The following is a 20,522-nucleotide window of genomic DNA, read 5'->3' on the forward strand; positions in this document are numbered from 1 at the left end:
TAATTAATGGCCCACCTCTTGTGGGTCATTTGGGTTCCTTCTTGGCACAGACCTTCTCCTGGCTTGTATTTCTTGGGTGTAGGAGATATACTCTCCTACCAAAGGTATGGCTGACACAACTGGTATAAAGTAAGTGGCATAGTTCTGAAAACATGCCCAGGGAAGCCAGATAAAATCCACAGAAATGCCTCTCCCTTTTCTGGGTATGACAGAAACTTCATTTTAAGCTTGTGCAATGTATCTATGTAGACACAACACACATGCATGTGTGTAAGGCACATAAATACATTTTCCTCTATTATTTATTTGATTACACCAATTTACAACTGAAATGGAAAACCTACTTATGGCCGAAATGGAAAACTTTTAGGCCTGGAAAAGCCTTTTACAGCCAGGAATCAGAATGGTTTGAGATAATTTCTTTCAAATACTCATGTTAAGCTTTATTTGTGTAAGAGAATTATTTAAACCTCATCTTAAAAACATCTTGTTTAAAACAATCTAGGCCGGGCGCGATGGCTCAAGCCTGTAATCCCAGCACTTTGGGAGGCCGAGGCGGGTGGATCACGAGGTCAAGAGATAGAGACCATCTTGGTCAACAAGGTGAAACCCTGTCTCTACTAAAAATACAAAAATTAGCTGGGCATGGTGGCGCGTGCCTGTAATCCCAGCTACTCAGGAGGCTGAGACAGGAGAATTGCCTGAACCCAGGAGGCGGAGGTTGTGGTGAGCCGAGATTGCGCCATTGCACTCCAGCCTGGGTAACAAGAGCGAAACTCCGTTTCAAAAAAAAAAAAAAATCTAATATTAACCCAGAATATAACAATCTAAATTTTACTTGACTATTCACAATAGAATTTAAAAGTTGCAGCCAAAGTTAGTATAAACTAGAATTAACTAAAATATCAACAAGCACTTTAGTTAACAGTATCTAATTCAGACCCTACACTCAGCATCTCCCACAAGCAAGAACCTGGGTTAGGTTATGTGGAAGTTACAAAGATGAGTAAATAAAACACAGCATCCCTGCCAGCCCAGGAACAAAGGGATAGGAGTGAGGAAGATGGAAGTAGAAACTTAAATGCGATGACAATAAGATAGAGATTGATTTCAAAGAGCCATGGGAATCTGGAAAGGTCTCATAGAAAGACAAAATCTGAAGGCGTTAAGAAAGGCCTGTGTAAGGCAGAATTGGAAAGAACAGTATGAACAAGGGCTCAGAGCCAGAAAAACAAGGCAGGTGTACAGGGGAAACATTTAGTGGTAGCGAGAAGACAGGGCTGGAACACAGACCAGGGCCCTATCAGGTCCAGCCTCAGCAGGAGAAATGTAAGCAATGGGAACCATCGCACTGGATGGGGAGAAATATGAAAATTTAATCTTTATTTTAAAAGATAGTACACACCTACCAATTTATAAACATATGGTGAATTTATAGATTTTTAAGTATACATTTTAATAAATATCTTCCATTGTGTTCATTTTATTAACCATTTTTTGATTTTCCTAAAATTTATTCCTCATTGATGATGAATCTACTCCAAATTCTAAGCACTATACTGTTTTGGCTTTAAATACCATTTTTGATTAGCCCTATTTAAATTGTTTAAATGAAATAAATAAATCAAAAGTAAGTACACTTTGAAAAATATATTTTAATCCAAAAGTTTTGATTATTAGCATTTAGAAAGTTATTTACAATGTTATTTACAATCAATTTTACTATACCCTTTGTGAATAAAGAAATAATTATGTACATGGAGTTACCTACAGTTGTTTCTTTCCAACTGACACACCGTAACTGTAGAAAAAGGGTAAGAGTTAAAGGTGCTGCAGCTCAAAATCATTACGATCAACTTAGATTCTGCAAATTTTCCCAAGGTTGAAAAATGCTGGTTAAATCAGGAAAGAAGAGGAAGCAAATAAATGCACCCCACTCCTTCCCCATTTTATATGGTGCTCCCTTACTTAACTGGCGAAGACCTGCACCTGAATTCTAGACAATTCATATACAACAGTCCTCTTATTATGGGTCCATAGCAGATGGTTTAGGGTAGACATTTTAAAATTATCAGTGTTAATGGCCTATCAGTCACTTTCATGACTGTCCCTAGTAGATGGTTTAGAGTAGCTGGGATTACAGGCACGTGGCAAAACACCCAGATAATTTTTATATTTTTAGTAGAGATAGGGGTTCACAATGCTGGCCAGGTTGGTCCTGAGCTCCTGACTTTAAGTGATCTATCCACCTAGGCCTCCCAAAGTGTTGGGATTCAGGTGTGAGCCACTGCACCCTGCCTAGATGAAAGTTTTAAAAAGTCTGGGCTAATAAAATAATCCATCACTTTTCTTATGGTTAAAGCACTAAAAAGCTGCCACAGCATTTTTGAGATGAGAACATAAGGCTGTGTGGCTTTATGATAGATACTGTTAGTCATTTTGATTAAGCCCTTGGTCAGTCATTTATACCTTAATTAATATTTTGTTCTTATAGAAAAATATAATCTATTTTATGAGTTATAAATAATGGAGAAAAATAGACACTACCTGTTCCTAATGGTCTCTCTGGAAATTACTGCTTTTGCCTGGGAAGATACACATATAGAATATAATTTAACTTCAAAATATTTCATTCTATTCTATCCATTTTATTATTATTATTATTATTATTTTGAGACAGAGTTTCACTCTTGTTACCCAGGCTGGAGTACAATGGCGCGATCTCGGTTCACCACAACCTCTACCTCCTGGGTTCAGGCAATTCTCCTGCCTCAGCTTCCTGAGTAGCTGGGATTACAGGCACGCGCCACTATGCCCAGCTAATTTTTTGTATTTTTAGTAGAGACGGGGTTTCACCATGTTGACCAGGATGGTCTCGATCTCTTGACCTCGTGATCCACCCACCTCGGCCTCCCAAAGTGCTGGGATTACAGGCGTGAGCCACTGCACCTGGCCTGTTTTTGTTTGTTTGGTTTTTTTTTTTTTGAGACAAAGTCTTGCTCTGTCACCCAGGCTGGAGTACAGTAATGCAATCTCGGCTTACTGCAATCTCCGCCTCCTGGGTTCAAGCAATTCTCCTGCCTCAGCCTCCCGAGTAACTGGGATTACAGGCGTCCGCCACTATGCCTGGCTAATTTTTGTATTTTTAGTGGAGACAGGGTTTCACCATACTGGCCAGGCTAGTCTCAAACTCCTGACCTTGTAATCCACCTGCCTCAGCCTTCCAAAGTGCTGGGATTACAGGCGTGAGCCACTTTCCCCAGCCTGTTGTTTTTTCACTCTGTTGCCCAGGCTGGAGTGCAGTGGAGCACTCTCGGCCTCCTGGGTTCAAGTGATTCTTCTGCCTCAGCCTCCCAAATAGCTGGGATTACAGGCGTGTGCCACCACGCCTGGCTAATTTTTGTATTTTTAGTAGAGAAGGGATTTCGCCATGTTGGACAGGCTTGTCTTGAACTCCTGACCTCAGGTGATCCAAACAGCTGGTCCTCCCAAATTGCTGGGATTACAGGCATTAGCCACTGTGCCTAGTCCTATTCCTTTTAATTTTCTAAGTGACTAGTAATAAGCAATCTAATGATTACTAGGCAGTAGGAGAAAAATTTTTAGTCATTTTTCCAGCTAAGAATTTCATTGAAAGATACCTGTGACAAGGCTGGGCGTGGTGGCTCATGCCTATATCCCAGCACTTTGGGAGGCCGAGGTGGGTGGATCACGAGGTCAAGAGATCGAGACCATCCTAGTCAACATGGTGAAACCCCGTCTCTACTAAAAATACAAAAATTAGCTGGGCATGGTGTTGTGCACCTGTAGTCCCAGCTACTCGGGAGGCTGAGGCAGGAGAATTGCTTGAACCCAGAAGGCGGAGGTTGTGGTGAGCCGAGATCGTGCCATTGCACTGCAGTCTGGGTAACAACAGTGAAACTCTGTCTCAAAAAAAAAAAAAAAAAAAGAAAGAAAGAAAGATACCTGTGACATATCTCATGGTACTAAGAATATAAGAGAATTGGAAATCCAGTTATTTATGGTTTTTTTAAGAGATGGAATCTCACTCTGTTGCCCAGCCTGGAGAGCAGTTGTGTGACAGCTGGAACTACAGGTGTGAACCACCACACCAAGCCTGGAAATCCAGTTTTAATCTGTGAACTACAAATGGTTGGCAACTGTTTCCTTAATCGTTATTGCAGGAGTAGGCCCAACATGAGTCCATATGTAGCCCTTCTCTGGTCTGGTGGGAACTGTGGGGAATGGTGATGACCGCGACTTGAAATACTCAGAAGGTGCGTGACAAACAAATTCCAAGTATTCCATCTTCCTTGGAAGATCTTCCTCTGGCCCTAGAAGGCAGCCAAGGGAAAAGTTAAATACATTTTTAAGCATATATATCATTTTCATAAAATGTTAAAATTCCTAGACACTGAGAGAGACCACTTTGGGAGCAGCCTGGCATTAACCCTTGAGACACGCATTACTCTGAAGTTATTCTTAATCATTTTTTCTTCAACTGCTTAAAGAATAAGGCATTCTCCCAAAAACAGTGACTCGATAGAGAAAGGATTTTAAAAATAACACTATGAACATTTACATTGTGTTTATTTTGTACCCACACTTTTCTAAGTTTACACATATCTACCTTCATTCCGCACAGCAACCCTCTGAGGTAGGCGCTATTCCCATTTTACATATGAGGAAAGCAAGTCAAGAGAGACTAAGAAATCTGCCAAAGTCACATGGCTAGTAAATGGCAGGCCATGAACCGAGACAGTCTGGCTCCAGAACTGGTGTTCTGACCTTGTGCCATGCTGCCTCTTGTAGGACAGGGATGTACCTCAGAATCTGGGGATTAGACAGAGGAGGCAGGAGAGGAGCCCTGAAGGTGACTCTGACATATCACTGCCTGTGCTGGGATCCTATCCCATAGATAAGGTAAATGAAAGTCCATTGTTGTATGTACTTACAAGCAGAAGACTAGAACTGTCTGGTAATGTATCAAACTTGACATGTAGGTGAGAATAACAGTGGTATATTATTTGTCCCTGGAGTTTTCTCTGAGAAAACGTTTACGCTTACTTTCAGGATGCAAAAGTAATACATGCACATTGCAGAAAGATTAAAAAGTCTGAAGTAACTTTAAAAATATGAAAACTTTCAAAGTTGTATTAATCAGTAAATTCTTGTGAGTCTATGTCAAAATTGTATCATATCTTTTGAAATTAACAAAAGCACAGCAGCTGCCATTTCAATTATCAGCCTTTATACTATATAGGCCTAAGATAACATGTGTACCATGCAGAGGCATAAATACTCAGAATTTCTTTCTTTTTTTCTTTCTTTTTTTGAGATGGAGTTTCACTCTTGTTACCCAGGCTGGAGTGCAATGGCATGATCTCGGCTCACCGCAACCTCTACCTCCTGGGTTCAGGCAATTCTCCTGCTTCAGCCTCTTGAGTAGCTGGGATTATAGGCATGCGCCACCGTGCCCAGCTAATATTTTGTATTTTTAGTAGAGACAGGGTTTCACCATGTTAACCAGAATGGTCTCGATCTCTTGACCTCGTGATCCACCCGCCTTGACCTCCCAAAGTGCTGGGATTACAAGTGTGAGCCACCGCATCTGGCCTTTTTTTTTTTTTAAATAGAGATGGAGTTTTACCATGTTGGCCAGGATGGTCTTGATCTCCTAACCTGGTGATCCACCTACCTTGGCCTCCCAAAGTGCTGGGATTACAGGCGTCAGAATTTCCAAGTGTGGAATAACTGGGATAGTTCTTTTCTAAATTATTTTTTAGTAGGTTTGTATAAGTAAGTAACCTAAATAACTTAGTTCCTGAGCAAGAACCAAATTCTGGTAGTATAGTTTAACCCTAGGTAAGTCTTAAAAAAATCTTATCCATATCACTTCTTGGTAGATGCATATTGCTCTAACTCAAAATAACTGATAGCACTCAAACTCCCCTAAAATGCCTCATATTTTCTATAAAGCCCTCTAATTTTTTTGTACGTAATAACACTTAAGCTTTTTCTGTCATGGGCTGAATTGCATTCCCCCACCACTCTCTAAATTCATATGCTGAATCCCCAATGTGATGGTATTTGGAGATGAGACCTTTAGGGAGGCAATTAAGGTTAAATGAAACCACAAGGGTGGGGCCCTCATCTGATAGAACTGGTGTCCTTATAAGAAGAGACATCAAAGAGTTCTCCCTCCATGTGTGCACACAGAGGAAAGGCCACATGAGGACACAGCAAGAAGGTGGCCATCTACAAGCCAGGAAGAAAAGCCTTCCCAGAAACCCTTGTTGCCAATACCTTGATGTTGGACTTCAGCCTCCAGAACTGTGAGAAAGTGACTTTCTGTTGTTTAAGCCACTCAGTCTGTGGTATTTTGTCATGACAGCCCAAGCTGACTAACATACTCCTTTACGTAATATTGGAGAGTTAACTAAGTTAAAGAACCTGTACTATTTGTCAAACTCACCTATGATATAGGAGGCAGGATCAAATTGGTCTCTGGGGCTGGAGAGAGTGGGAATGAGCCAGGTCAGTGCTGCACTCTTCTCACAATACTGGTCCTGGATAAAGCCTCTGATCTGAGCATAGTAGGGCTTTCCATCTTGTTCATCAATCACAGAAACAACATCACCAATTTGATAATATACTCCCTGGGAAAAAGAAAGATAATCCCACATTGAAAATAAAAATAGAACACCACAGCTATGAATGAACCTTAATAGGTAAGCAAGTTTTCAAAGTGGTCAATGAAAGGTGTTCAAGGTAGTCTAATGGATAAATGTTTATATGTTTGGTGCCAATTCTAAAGATGTTTCACTTTTGAATGAAAATTATACATACACACATGAGGGTGCATGTACGACAGTTTACATCTAGAGAAAACATTTGTTCATAGAGTACTCTGATTTTTTTTTTTTTTTTACATAAGGACAATTTTAATCCTGCATTTTCCTGTAGTAACATCCACTACTAGCTATCTATGGATTGAAACTGCATTTGCTAAGAACTGTGAACATGAAGAAACTTTACATGTAGTCACACGCTGATACAGGCACAGACATCTTCCAGCACGAACAGAATACAAGCATAACACATACCAAATAGTCTCAATGGATAAATTTGCTTCACCTATAGTTCTATTTAGTAAAATTCACAGTTAATGCAGAATTTCATTTTTCAATTTTACATCTTTATTACACGTTTTCTAATACTTTATTTAAAAAAAAACACTCATTCAAGATTGTAATTTGCATGGCAATAAACAGTGGTTTCATGGGTTCCAAGTTTCTTAAGGGTCCACAGAAATTTAAAACACCACAAGTCTCCTTTCCAATTTGCAGCACCTGACTTAAAGTTTAAATTCATATAATGCATCATTAAAACTGTCATTTTTCTCTTGTGAGAAGACGTGTTTCAATTGCTATTTCCAGGATGATAGATTGAACATGGGTGCACATTTTTAATTGGCTAGCAGAATTTTACTCACATAATTTATAGCCAGAATAAGAACCTCTAGCCTCTCTGAACGGCCTTCCACTCACAACAATGATGATGATAAAAGTCTAAAATTATGATGATAAATTTCTAAAATAAATGTCTGGGATGCCCCACTTGACATTACCAAACATGTTTCCAAGTAATCTTAGAAAATATGATTCTTTAAACATATGCATAATATTCTACCACACAATGTGCCATCACTTCTTTAACCATTTTCCAAATGTTCATTTATAACATTTACAATTTTTTATTGTAAATAATATTGTGATGAATACTTTCATCCATAAGTTTTATGCAAGGCTGATTATTTCTTCTAAGTCTTCTAATATCAAAGAAGTGGCTTACTGGTTCAAACAGTGCACATACATGGTTTTAAAGCTTTTAGTATACTTTACCAAATAATCTCCAGAATAGCTTGAACAATTCCTACCAACAGTATGTTGCCCACAGGATGGACTTCATAACAACAAAGCAAATTCAACCACAAATCTATTAGATTCTCATACATCTCAAAACCATCACATCAAAGAAGCAAGGAAATATATTACTGGTAAGGAAGCCAAATTCAAACTCTTTTAAAAAAAATCACTCAGCTTTAGATCAGTAAAATAATCAACAAAAATGCTCCCCGCAAAAGGTCTACTGGGTTTTTCAAAAAAATAAAGTTAAAAAGAGATAAAGAGAAAGTCAGGCTGGGCACCGTGGCTCACATCCAGCACTTTGGGAGGCTAAGGCGGGCAAATCACAAGGTCAGGAGTTGGAGATCAGCCTGGCCAACATGGTGAAACACCGTCTCTACTAAAAATACAAAAACTTAGCCAGGCATGATGGTGGATGCCTGTAGTCCCAGCTACTTGGGAGGCAGACGCAGGAGGAACGCTTGAACCTGGGAGGCGGAGGTTGCAGTGAGCCGAGATTGCACCACTGCACTCCAGCTGGGCGACAGTACCAGACTCCATTTCAAAAAAAAAAGAGAGAGAGAGAGAGAGAAATAAAGAGAAAGTCAGTACCAAATGACCAGAATTTTTTTTTCTTTTTTTTTTTTTTTGAGATGGAGTTTCACTGTTGTTACCCAGGCTGGAGTGCAATGGCACAATCTCGGCTCACCGCAACCTCCGCCTTCCGGGTTCAAGCAATTTTCCTGCCTCACGCTCCCGAGTAGCTGGGATTACAGGCACGCGCCACCATGCCCAGCTAATTTTTGTATTTTTAGTAGAGACAGGGTTTCACCATGTTGACCAGGATGGTCTCGATCTCTTGACCTCGTGATCCACCCGCCTCAGCCTCCCAAAGTGCTGGGATTATAGGCATGAGCCACCGCGCCCGGCCTCTGAATTTTTTATTTGACTAAATTCACTCATGTGTGAGCAATGACAGTCTCCCCTGTTTATTTGACTTTGGCAATAAAAAAACAAACAACCTGGTACAGAACAGTGAAAATGCCAAGGACGAGGGCAGTCTGCAGTTTCACTGTAGAATAAATATATATATAAATATTTTTTAAAAGGCCTCTCTCCCTTTGGCCATATCAACTTTCAGTTCAGGCCATTAAATACAAATTTTCAAATTCACTTCTTCACTTCTCCTAGATCTTCGATGCTGTCATCTTCTACCTCTGGCCATTTTTCCTGAACGACATCAATTATGTCATCTGTAAAGTCTCCCTGAATGATAATTTCATCCTCCCCTGTTATTGAGGCACCACAGGAGAATTTCTGAGCAAAAAATCTTTGTGCTTCTTTAAGATCAATTTCAAAAGTTGCAAGGACACACACTCTTGTCACACATTTCTTTTTTGCTCTGGGAATTTTGGCTATAGTAACCTTTTGTGGTACAGTCTTCTTTTTTTGTTTTATTTGACCCCTTCCACCTCTCTTCTGTTTTTTCTTCTCTTCTTCTTCCCCTGCTGTTCCTTGACCCTCACTAATTCCAGTTTCCTGTTTGGGTAAATTTTCTATAGTAAATTTTGCAAATTCATTTGGAAAATTCTTCTCTAACTATTGTCTATATTTAGCAACATCAGCCATATATTCACAGTACTCTGTTGGTAATGAACAGACTCCCCAGTAAAGGACTCGAAGTGGGTGATCAGCATCTAACTTGGCACTGCTCCTTTGGTCTCCTTTGCAAACAGCCTTGCTGGATTCAGAAATGTCAGCAGCCATTTCACAAATCTAGGCAGACCCACAGGCCCCGCTGGCTCTGCTCCCACCGCTATTGCCAGCTGAAGTGACACATGCAACTCGCCTCCCCTAGCCAGGGCCACCCGAGAGCCCGTCCACCAGCTGCGCTGATTTTTTTTTTTTTTTTGAGAGGGAGTCTCGCTCTGTTGCCAGGCTGGAGTGCAGTGGCCTGATCTCAGCTCACTGCAACCTCTGCCTCCCGGATTCAAGCGATTTTCCTGCCTCAGCCTCCCAAGTAGCTGGGACTACAGACAGGCACCACCATGCCCAGCTAAGTTTTGTATTTTTAATAGAGACAAAGTTTCACCATATTGGCCAGGATGGCCTTGATCTCTTAACCTCGTGATCCGCCCACCTTGGGTTCCCAAAGTGCTGGGATTGCAGGAGTGAGCCACCACACCCAGCCCTACTTTGATTTTACATTGCCATAGTACTATCCCTACTTTTTAAAAAACAGACTTTATTTTTTAGAGAGGTTTTAGGTTTACAGCAAAACTAGCAGAAGTAGAAAGATTTCCCATATACTGCCTGCCCCCACACATGCATATCCTCTCCCATTATCAATAATCCGTCCCACCACTAGAGTGGTACACTTGTTACACAGAGGAACCTACACTGACATGGCATCATCAAAGACCAGAGTTCACATTAGGGTTCACTCTTGGTGCTGTGTATTCTGTGGGGTTAGGCAAATGTATAATGACATGTACCTACCATTATAGTATCACAAACAGTATTAATAGTTTCACTGGCCTAAAAATTCTCTATGCTCTATACTATCCCAACTTTGTTAGCCACAGTCATGAAGCGGTAGTAAGGTTAAACGGCTTGCTCAAAGCCATAGCGACTGTAGCCGAAGCTCCTACATCAGCTCAGTAGTCTTTCTCTGTACTGTCCTGAAAATCAATGCTGATTTGGTAAGAATGTATTCTACGAGCTACCCTCCCCAACCATCCATTCAAAGAAAACAGATACCATGAATTCAAACCAAAACAAATTCAAACCAAAAATAATCTTTGGATTATAAGTAGTCTTCAGGATAAGTTCACCTCAACCTACTGTACATCTCCTAGACTCACTACTGCCTTTCTCTTCCACTCCCAGTTGAGTTTTATATCCTTCCACAACACAACTACTGTTATTTCTGGCATTCAAGGCTTTGTGTCTCATTCATTTGTTTTATTTATACTCAACTAATGTGTACATGTCTTCTGTTAAATCCTCCCTATAACTCTGCTATCCACCCTATGTCCTCTTCCCTGGGTCTTGAACTGGAAATAATCTCTCCTCTGAACACCCATAATGGTCGATCCAAATCTTTGACATCCAGCACCTCCTTAAGTAGGGGTAGTTCTTGGTGGGACACAATGTCCTTGACTATGGGAACAGTGTAATTCATTGCTGCTTCCCTTAAACAGTGACTTGGCAGAAGGTAAAGCTGCAAGAATGTGTACCTTAACCCTAAAAACACTTCTGAGGAAATACTTCCAGTAACTGAACTGCAACATAGCACCTGATAGGCCAGGAGTTTTTTCCTGGTGGATCCTTTATCCATGTGTCTGAGGGTGGCTGTTGCACCTGCGTCACTATGGATGGGTCTGGTCTATGCAGGCCATTCTGCTACTTGCTAGTTCCTACCCATCAATAGCTGGTCCTTCCTCCCACCACTAGTCCAAAGTTATTTATCATATAAATAGTTTGCATTTATGGTTTGCTTTGTCAAAATGTATAACTAGTATTCCCAAATTCTAAATGAGAATACTTGCTTATCATAGGCACTCAAATGTATGCTGAATGCATATGAATCCAAAACATCTTCCAGACTCTGCTTTCACAGTGTGAAAAGCAGAACTGCAAAGTAAAGACAATGTCTGAGTGAGAGATTCCAGTGGCAAGCAGTGCCTGGCATATAGTAGGTATTTATTAGTATGTGCTATGTTGTATATATATATATATATAAATAACACCAAACAGGACTAAGTCACTGATCTGAGTAGTCACCTCATTTGCTGAGAGGATTCAAGGTTTCTGATGGACAAAAGGGGTCCACACAAGATGGTGAAGAGCACTAGTTTAGGCATCACCAGACCTGAGTTCACAGAGTTGTTCTGCCACTGCCGTGCTCCAGGGAGGCCACTCAGCCATTCTGGGTCTTGGGTGGTAACACTCTTGGCCATGATCCCTAGTGGCTCCCACTCAGCTTCCTCTTGCATGCCAGATCTGAGCCTCTAGCTCTGGCTGGCAGTGACCTCTGGAACTTACCACCAAGGTGCTGCCCGCCAGTGGCAGTGCTGTGATAGCCCCCACAATAGTGGGCATTTGCAAAATTATTTTTACTACTTTGTTGCATTACTGTCCTTATCATTTAATAAACATAGGTAGTAGACAACAATACAAAAGTACAGACAGTCACAATAACAGATCTCACATGCCTTTCCATGGAGACAAACATGGAATTCATTAGTACACTAAATCTGTAGCTCAACAAGTTGCTTCTGGCTTTAATCTGTCAACTGTGACGGTAATGCACAAATATGAAGATGTGATAACTCCTACTATCCATTGAGTGCTTATTCTGCTAAGTGCTTAACACATATAATTTCACTTTGTCCACTGAGTTAGTAACTATTTACAATTCCTATTTTACAGATAAACATTAGAGAGGTTGGTCCTCATCACAGAGCCAGTCACTTGCTAAAGCTATAGAGCCAGGAACTATGCTCTAGGCTTAAGCTCTGGCATGAAACTGCCTCACTCCATGACTTGTTGGCTATGTGATCTTGGAAAAGTTAATTAACCTCGCTGTGCCTCAATGTTCTCATCCAGAAAACAGGGATAATAGTACCCACCTCATAGAGTGAAATGAATGAAATAAAGCAAGTAAAATGCTCAGCCACTGATACAAAGTAACTGTTTGCTAAACTGTAGCTATTTATTATTAACAATGTATGACATGTTGGAAAAATAAGAGAGATGTTGGGAAAAGTAAGAGAGTATAGACTTTTTTTGTTGGTTTTTCCTAGACCTGTTGAGGAATGCCAGTGTACTCCTGGGGGGGAGGAACAGACTCTGACTATATAGATTGTGGGCTTAAAAAAAAAAAAGTACACTCAGGCCAGGTACGGTGGCTCATGCCTATAATCCCAGCACTTTGGGAGGCTGAGGCAGGTGGATCACTTGAGGTCTGGAGTTTGAGATCGGCCTAACCAACGTGCAGAAACCCCGTCTCTACTAAACATACAAAATTAGCCAGGTGTGGTGGCGCATGCCTGTAATCCCAGCTACCTGGGGGGCTGAGGCAAGAGCATCACTTGAACCTGGAAGGCGGAGGTTTCGGTGAGCCGAGATTGTGCCAACTGCACTTCAGCCGGGGCAACAAGAGGAAAACTCCATCTCAAAAAAAAAAAAAAAAAAGTACACTTACGGGGATAATCACTCAAGTTTCTCAGTCCACCTGGGTCAAGTATAAAGCATTCACACCACTGTCCCCTAAATGACAGTTCAGATTCCAAAACACCAAATACCCTTCAATGGTTCCTTCCTGTGCCATGCCAGGCCTGCAGAGCCTTAAAGGTCTATGTTCTAATTCCTTTCCTAAAACTTCTGGTTTAAACATAACAATCTGTCACTTCTCTCAATAAGGTATCAGATTTCCACGGACTTTGGCCCTAGGAAACTTGACCTCCTCATTCTTTATCAAAACATCTTGGAATTCCTCTCAGCATGGATTTCTAGTAGGTGTTAATCCCCACTACTACCCTTACTCAGCTCAACTCCATATAAAGGCATTTTAGAATCTCTGGGCCTACTCTATCCATTTGATAACACAGTCCACAACCTCTACTGAGAGGGGAGACCTCCTCCCCTCTTCTGGCCTCCACCTCCTCCTCCCCTCCAGATTGCAAGGAGGGTGAAAAAAAAAGAATAAAATACCAAAGAGCTGGGAAGATAACTCCCTTTTCAGTTCCCAGCATCTCTGCTATCTACAAACCTTGAAAGAGTTGCAAATGAATGTTATCCCTACTGGCTGGAGTTGAAGCCTGGTACTGGGTCACACCCCTACGTCTGTACAGCCTAGGCTCCCTCCTGGAAACACCTCTGCCAACTAATAACTTACCGCCTTTGTCTTGACTCTGTAAGCCCCCTCCCCTGCCTGTTCCCGCTCGCACTGCATATGAACTAGCAAATCAAAGAAGCCAAAAGATTGTAAGGTCTGATGTCCAGCCAATGGACATAGTTTCACCTCAGTTTCCCCTTTAGCATTGTAATCCTATAAAAGCGGAAAGAAGCTGCTTCTCGGGGAGCTTGGTGAATAAAGCTGTAGCCCCCACAGCAGCTCCTGGCCGAATAAAAAGCCACTTTCTTCCTCAGTTCGGTGTTCAAGGTTTGCTTCTCACCGCTCCTGCTTCACAACTGGTACCAATCCTGTCTCTGTCCTCATTCTTCAATGCCATCACCCTAATGGCTCACTCTTCCATGGTTTCACACTATACAATCAGCATTTTAAGAACAATTCCTATAATCTACACTAAAAAAATACTTAAGATCCTCACATCATATTTCAGTAGGCTTCTTCTCCTCCCACTTCAGTTCTAGATGAGATGTTTTAGTAACAGCCACTTGCCAGGCGCGGTGGCTCACGCCTGTAATCCCAACAATTTGGGAGGCTAAGGTGGGCAGATCACCTGAGGTCAGAAGTTCAAGACCAGTGTAATCAACATGGAGAAACCTCGTCTCTATAAAAAAATACAAAATATTAGCCAGACGTGGTGGTGCATGCCTGTAATCCCAGCTACTCCAGTGGCTGAGGCAGGAGAAAGGCTTGAACTTGGCAGGCAGAGGTTGCGGTGAGCCAAGACCATACCATTGCACTCCAGCATAGGCAACAAGAGCAAAACTCCATCTCAAAAAATAAAAAATAAATAAAAATTATAGCCGCTTATGGTGGAAAACAGCTAAGAAGGTAATAAAATGTATCATCATCACACCTTATACAAATATAGAGTAGCAGAGACCTTTAAACTAATCCAATATTTTAGTGGCACATTACCCACTAGGCCCAACTCTTCCTTCAGTAACTACAAAATATTACCTTGTAGAAGATTGATTCTGCGGTGATTATGGTGGAAACTGACTCAGGAGCTTTGATGGGCTATGAAAATACAAAAAAAAAATCAGCACATTCATAGTATGTATGTACAGGCATTTTCCCAGCTCTATGAGAGTTCTGTAATTTGAGAAATACTAAAATGTAATTGTTTGGTGACAAGAACTACAATAAAAAGATAAATATTTTTCTGAATGTTGTAGTAAAGCAGTCTCAGTATTTCCACTCCAATTTCTAAGACAAAGGACAAGCTTCTGATTATGCTGCTGAGATCTAATGCAAAGTCTTCTCAGAGCTCCACTACACATAAACATTCCAGTTATAAAAATATACCTGTTCTAATAGCCTGAGCATGACAGAATGCAAGTAATAAAGAATGTACAGGTGAATACAAAGTGAAAAAGTGTCTCCTTGAAGACATTTTCCAATTCAACTATGGAACTAGCCATAATACTCAACATCAATTTTCTAGCAAGCTGGAACTATGGCTTTAGAAACTTCAAGAATTCTTAGTAATTTGCCACCATCCAACCACTTTTGAAATCTCTACCAAAGGTACAATACATATTTTTATGCCACAACATAGAAACTAGACCTCTCCAGATCTGTCTTGCTTGGTTCCATCGAAGAAAGTGGTTGCAGAGAAATAATAATAATTACTGCGAACATGGTATACCATACTTAAAAGGAAAAAAATGTGTATATGTGATACAAATATAAATAACATGTTTTATGTAATCAACAAATGCCTCACTTAACTAAGTTATAAAAATCTTAAATAAATTTGAAGCAACTACTCTGAATAAGAAAATACTTTGGAGGGGAAAATATCACATACTGGGTTTTGTCGGGGGTGGGAGGTAAGGGGAGGGAGAGCATTAGAACAAAAATCTAATGCATACAAGGCTTAACGCTAGATGATGGGCTGATAGGTGCAGCAAACCACCAGGGTACATGTAAACTATGTAACAAATCTGCACTTTCTGCACATGTATCCCAGAACTTAAAGTAAAATTTAAAAAATAAATTAATTAAATTAAAAAAGAAAATACTGTCATTTGCATAAGTCTCCTGCAGGGTTCCTTTGTGTTTTAGAAATATGCCCAACTTCAGAAATGTCTTAACTGGTAAGTGAAACACTCCTGTTCTGAAAGAAAATATCATACTGAGACTTAAAAAAATAGTCCATAATGCACTGTCCACTGTGTCTGACCATTATTCCTTCTTTATAAAAAGTGAGAATTTAATTTCAATAAAAATATGCTTTCAACTATTTCCAGCACAGGTCTTTCAACAATCTCTTTTCTTAGAGCAGAAGAGGAGATAAGGCTAAACAAAATTTTTGACTCATATTCATCAAATCCATCATCATCAGAAGATACATTTTCTGGGGCTTTTATAACAAATAAATATGCAAATGATGAGTTCTAGTATTAATGTTTACTTAAATTTTTAAAGAATGGAAAAAAAAGTTTTCTTAGTGTACCTGGCCATATTAAGAACCACAATCTCTCCTCTTCCTTTGCATAGAGAACCCAAAAGAATGGGCTCAAGGTTGGTATTTATTATTTTGAGAAGGAGTCTCGCTCCGTCGCCCAGGCTGGAGTGCCATGGTGCTATCCTGGCTCACTGCAAGCTCCGCCTCCCGGGCTCAAGCGAATCTCCTGCCTCAGCCTCCTGAGTAGCTGGGACTACAGGCACGCACCACCATGCCTGGCTAATTTTTTGTATTTTTAGTCGAAACAGAGTTTCACCGTGTTAGCCAGGATGGTATCAATTTCCTGACCTCATGCTCCGCCCGCCTCAGCCTCCCAAAGTGCTGGGATTACAGGCGTGAGCCACCGCGCCCGGCAATATTTCTTTTAAACCCGTATTTTATATTTTCCAGGGGAAAAAGTAAAAGCTAAAAAAAAGGAAAGAGTATTTATTATTAACTTTATAAAAAGTGAGCCTCCTGCAACAGAGCTCATTCCCTTTTGGGGAGTCTGGACTACCCTCAAAATACTGAAGAAGGGCTTCCAAGGGCAGAGTCCAAGTTCAGTGGGGAGAAATGAAGGCAGTGGCAAAATATACACAACATCATTACAGTAAAAGGCACTGTCAACAAACATCTTACATTTTTCAATTTAAATATGTGTCTTCTCCCTTTTCCTTTGGTGGAAACTTTCTTTTCAGCAGCCGGAGCAGATTTGTATTTAGTGTTTCTGAGCCGAGCAGACCTCCTGTGAATTTCCTGCTTACTCTGTTATACAAATTAAAGAACAAAAAGAGAAAGTAAAAAATGTAGAACGGTTGCAGTCCCGGTACAACCATCTTACAAGGATCCTGGAGTATGCACCTTATAAGAGCATTTAGCGATTAAGAGTGCGCCTTTGCTTTTCAAACGGGGTAATTACAGTAACTGGGCTAAAACTACAAGTCCAGCACGCCGAATCTTGGAGCTCGCTGGACATGCCTCTACAGAGCCTCCCAAAGGTGTGAGCTGCTCATAATAGGGCACGAGGCAGGAGGAGGAGTCAGTCTAGGCCAAGACAAGACCTATTGATTTGTTGTGCCTACAGGAGAAAAACACTTAACTTTACTCCCTAAGGCCAGAGAAAGTGTTAGGTTATAGCATCCTCTACAATGGAATACTTAAGCTGCCATTTACAATAATGACAATAATCTTTACTTCATAACCTGATATGACAAAACCTTTATTAACAAGGAATGAGGTCCTGCATCTGTGGCATGACCCTGTTTACGACTGTGTAGACGTGCATATACTGAGATTTTCAGAAGGGCTTTACATTTTCTTGCTTCCTTATGCTTTAAATTTCTTACAATAGCAGGTGCTTCGGAATGCGCCAAACCAAAAATCTCAATAGGAGGTGGAGAGGAGGCGTCCCAGCCCGGCAGGAGCATCGCAATCCGGGAAGCCCGTACCCGCCCGCTCCCCCGCCAGCCCGGTCCCGGCCCGCCTAGCGCCTGTTCGGCCTCCGCCGGCGGGAGAGGCCGGAGGAGCTCACCTGCTTGCCGCCCCCGCCCCCGTTGCTCTGCGGAGGGGCGGCGGAGGTGCTGGCAAAGGTCGCCGCGCCGAAGCCGCCGCCGCCGCTGCTGCCCCCAGTCCCTCCGGCAGCCCCCGAGCCGGTAGCCCCGCCGCCCGCGCCGCCCCGGCCCGTGCAGTGATGGCAGAGGATCTCCCCCTGCGCGCCCTTCTTCCACATGGAGGACGACGTGGTCTTGCAGACGCTGCAGGTGGGCTTCAGGCCCAGCGGCATGGTGGCCGGCTCGGGCGGCCCCCGCGGGCGCAGAGACACGGGAATGGCGGAGGCTGGCCCGGCCGCCCACTGGTCGGCCAGCCACTCCCGGCGATAGGAAGAGCTGTGAGGCCGACGGCACCGAGCTGCACGTGAAGGGACTAGGCCGCGGCCGCTGCCCTCTGGAGGCGGGAAGCGGGTTCCGCCAGCTGTGCCGGCTCAGCGCCCAGCATCAGCCCCTGGAGGCCTGAGGCACTGGGAAGCAGGACGGACCAGACCGGCGAGGAACGCCGGGCAGCGGCCCACGGAGACTTCCGGCGATGAGCTGGCCCCAGGGCCCCACAGCCCGACTGCCTGACCGGAAGTGCAGCACCCGGAATTACTGGGAACTTGCTGCAGTTCCACTTTCTGTCGCTTAGGGGCGCGGTTCTCAAACTTTTTGGTCTCAGGCCTAGAGTTTGCTGGGTAAAATACGGAACACCCAATTAAATGTGGCTTTCAGGTAAACGACGGATAATCTTTTTTTTTTAGCACGGGTATCCTATGCAATAATGGTTTATCTCAGACACGTTTAACTGGGAGTCCTGTATTTTTATGTGCTAAATCTGGCAATCCAGGCCTGGCGTGGTGGCTCCTCCCTGCAATCCCAGTAATTTGGGAGGCTGAGGCGGGCCGATTACTTGAACTCAGGACTTCGAGATCAACCTGCCCAACATGGTGAAATCCCGTGTCTATTAAAAATACAAAAATTAGCCAGGCGCAGTGGCGGGCTTCTGTAATCCCAGCTATACTGGAGCTGAGGTGGAAGAAGAGCTTGAGACGGAAGGTAGAGGTTGCAGTGAGCCAAGATCGCGCCATCGCACTCCAGCCTGGGTGACAGAGTGAGTTTCCAAAATAAATAAATAAATAACTGACAATCCTACTCATCTACATCCTCCTATGCCCCCCGCTCCCCCCCCCCCCCCCCCGCCCCGCCATTCTTTTGTTTAGGTGAATTCAGAGCATGCCATTTACGGACATCAACAAGAGGTTCAGAACATGTCATCCACTGACATTTATGTATTAGAAATTGATATTGAGACATTTTACAGCCTAAGATGTCAGGTACACATTCTTCAGCCATTAAGCAATATCGTTGTATGTGCTGTGAGACTCTGAAGAATATTCCAATTGGAGAATGTGAAGAAAATTGAATAATTGGTTTAGCATTGTTGGAAAACAGTTTTGGCTCTGAGCGCCCAGCAGTTGACAAATAGCTGGCCTGGGACAAGCATAGGATGAGAAGCCAGATCGCCTTTCTTAATGTCATTAGTCAGTACAGGTCTTGCCAGAGAAATCAGTCTCCTTCTCAGCCTCTCTTCATGATCCTGGGTTTCCTAGACTTAGTATCCTTGGAAAGATCTTGATGAATATACTGGGTTGTGGGGTGGGGGGAGCAGTGAGGAGAAACATTAAATGCCTATTTTGTCACAAAACCACATTTTGTGCTTCTGACAACGTTGGAATGAGATATTATTCCGATTTTACTGTTAATTGGTGATCAACAGAGGCACTTCTGTGTGCACTGGATGTCATTATAGCTGCTGCCCTTGGCACCACTTTCGAGGAGGGCTTTGGAGCAGCCCCCTAGGGTGTGGGTTGTGGCTCAGTCATCCTCCCTCTAAGTTTCAGTTTTCCTAACAAAAATAAGTTTCTGCCGGGCGCGGTGCCTCACGCCTGTAATCCTAGCACTTTGGGAGGCTGAGGTGGGTGTATCACTGGAGGTCAGGGGTTCGAGACCAGCCTGACCAATATGGTGAAACCCTGTCTTTAAAAAAAAAAAAAACAGGCTGGGAGTGGTGGCTTAAGCCTGTAATCCCAGCAGTTTGGGAGGAAGAGGCGGGTGGATCACGAGGTCAAGAGATCGAGACCATCCTGGTCAACATGGTAAAACCCCGACTCTACTAAAAATACAAAAAATTAGCTGGGCATGGTGGCGCGTGACTGTAATCCCAGCTGCTCAGGAGGCTGAGGCAGGAGAATTGCCTGAACCCAGGAGGTGGAGGTTGCGGTGAGCCAAGATCGCACCATTGCACTCTAGCCTGGGTAACAAGAGTGAAACGCCGTCTCAAAAAAACAAAAACAAAAACAAAATAAGTTTCCAGGACTGTTATTTGGATTAAAGCAAACTGTAAAAGTGGTTGAGGAGACTAGGTAAAGAGTGTTGTCTCATTTTAGAACAATGCTGAAGGTCTTTAGGGCCTGCCATCCCAAAATATGCCACTCTGGCATATTGATTCCTCTGAGCTGATGGCAATGGAGCAACAACAGATGCAGGGAAGGCTCTCTGACCACCCTCTTTCTGTTTGAAGCAGAACATAAAAGTTCCCTTGTGCAAGGTGCCCTTTCTATACCAGGAAGAGAAGAATATTCTTATTGCCAGAGGCAGAGCTGCCACTGAGATAAATCTACAAACAAAACCTTACAAAACTTTGTAACCCTTAT

The 20,522-nt window shown here is 42.5% G+C and overlaps 2 protein-coding genes and 1 pseudogene across 2 annotated transcripts in view; 1 reads left to right on the forward strand and 2 right to left on the reverse strand.

Moving 5' to 3' along the window:
• Positions 1-4,115: 4,115 nt before the first annotated feature.
• GATAD1 (GATA zinc finger domain containing 1) lies at positions 4,116-18,344 on the reverse strand. The gene is made up of 5 exons (XM_002751607.6): positions 17,808-18,344; positions 16,916-17,041; positions 14,785-14,844; positions 6,476-6,659; positions 4,116-4,334 (listed from the first exon to the last, which is right to left on the reverse strand). Exons 1-5 carry the CDS (start codon positions 18,057-18,059, stop codon positions 4,144-4,146), a joined length of 813 nt encoding a protein of 270 aa, XP_002751653.1. The 5' UTR covers positions 18,060-18,344; the 3' UTR covers positions 4,116-4,143.
• On the reverse strand, positions 8,943-9,795 carry LOC144578369 (density-regulated protein pseudogene; annotated as a pseudogene).
• The window catches only part of TMBIM7P (transmembrane BAX inhibitor motif containing 7), a 32,819-nt gene continuing 29,968 nt past the window's right edge, over positions 17,672-20,522 (forward strand). The window contains exon 1 of the mRNA XM_035253880.3: positions 17,672-18,919. The gene's annotated coding sequence lies outside the window, so the exon portion shown is untranslated. The remainder of the gene's footprint in view (positions 18,920-20,522) is intronic.

This window comes from Callithrix jacchus, chromosome 11 (assembly GCF_049354715.1).
Source record: "Callithrix jacchus isolate 240 chromosome 11, calJac240_pri, whole genome shotgun sequence".
Taxonomy (NCBI): Eukaryota; Metazoa; Chordata; class Mammalia; order Primates; family Cebidae; genus Callithrix; species Callithrix jacchus.

What these genes read in the sequence shown, in the direction of transcription:
- GATAD1 (XM_002751607.6), bottom strand. Translation starts at nt 18,059, where the DNA reads ATGCCGCTGGGCCTGAAGCCCACCTGCAGCGTCTGCAAGACCACGTCG. An exon ending in GGGGCGGGGGCGGCAAGCAG is followed by an intron (nt 17,042 to 17,807) that starts GTGAGCTCCTCC and finishes TTTGTATAACAG; the next exon opens with AGTAAGCAGGAAATTCACAG. An exon ending in CAGAATCAATCTTCTACAAG is followed by an intron (nt 6,660 to 14,784) that starts GTAATATTTTGT and finishes TCTTTTTCCCAG; the next exon opens with GGAGTATATTATCAAATTGG.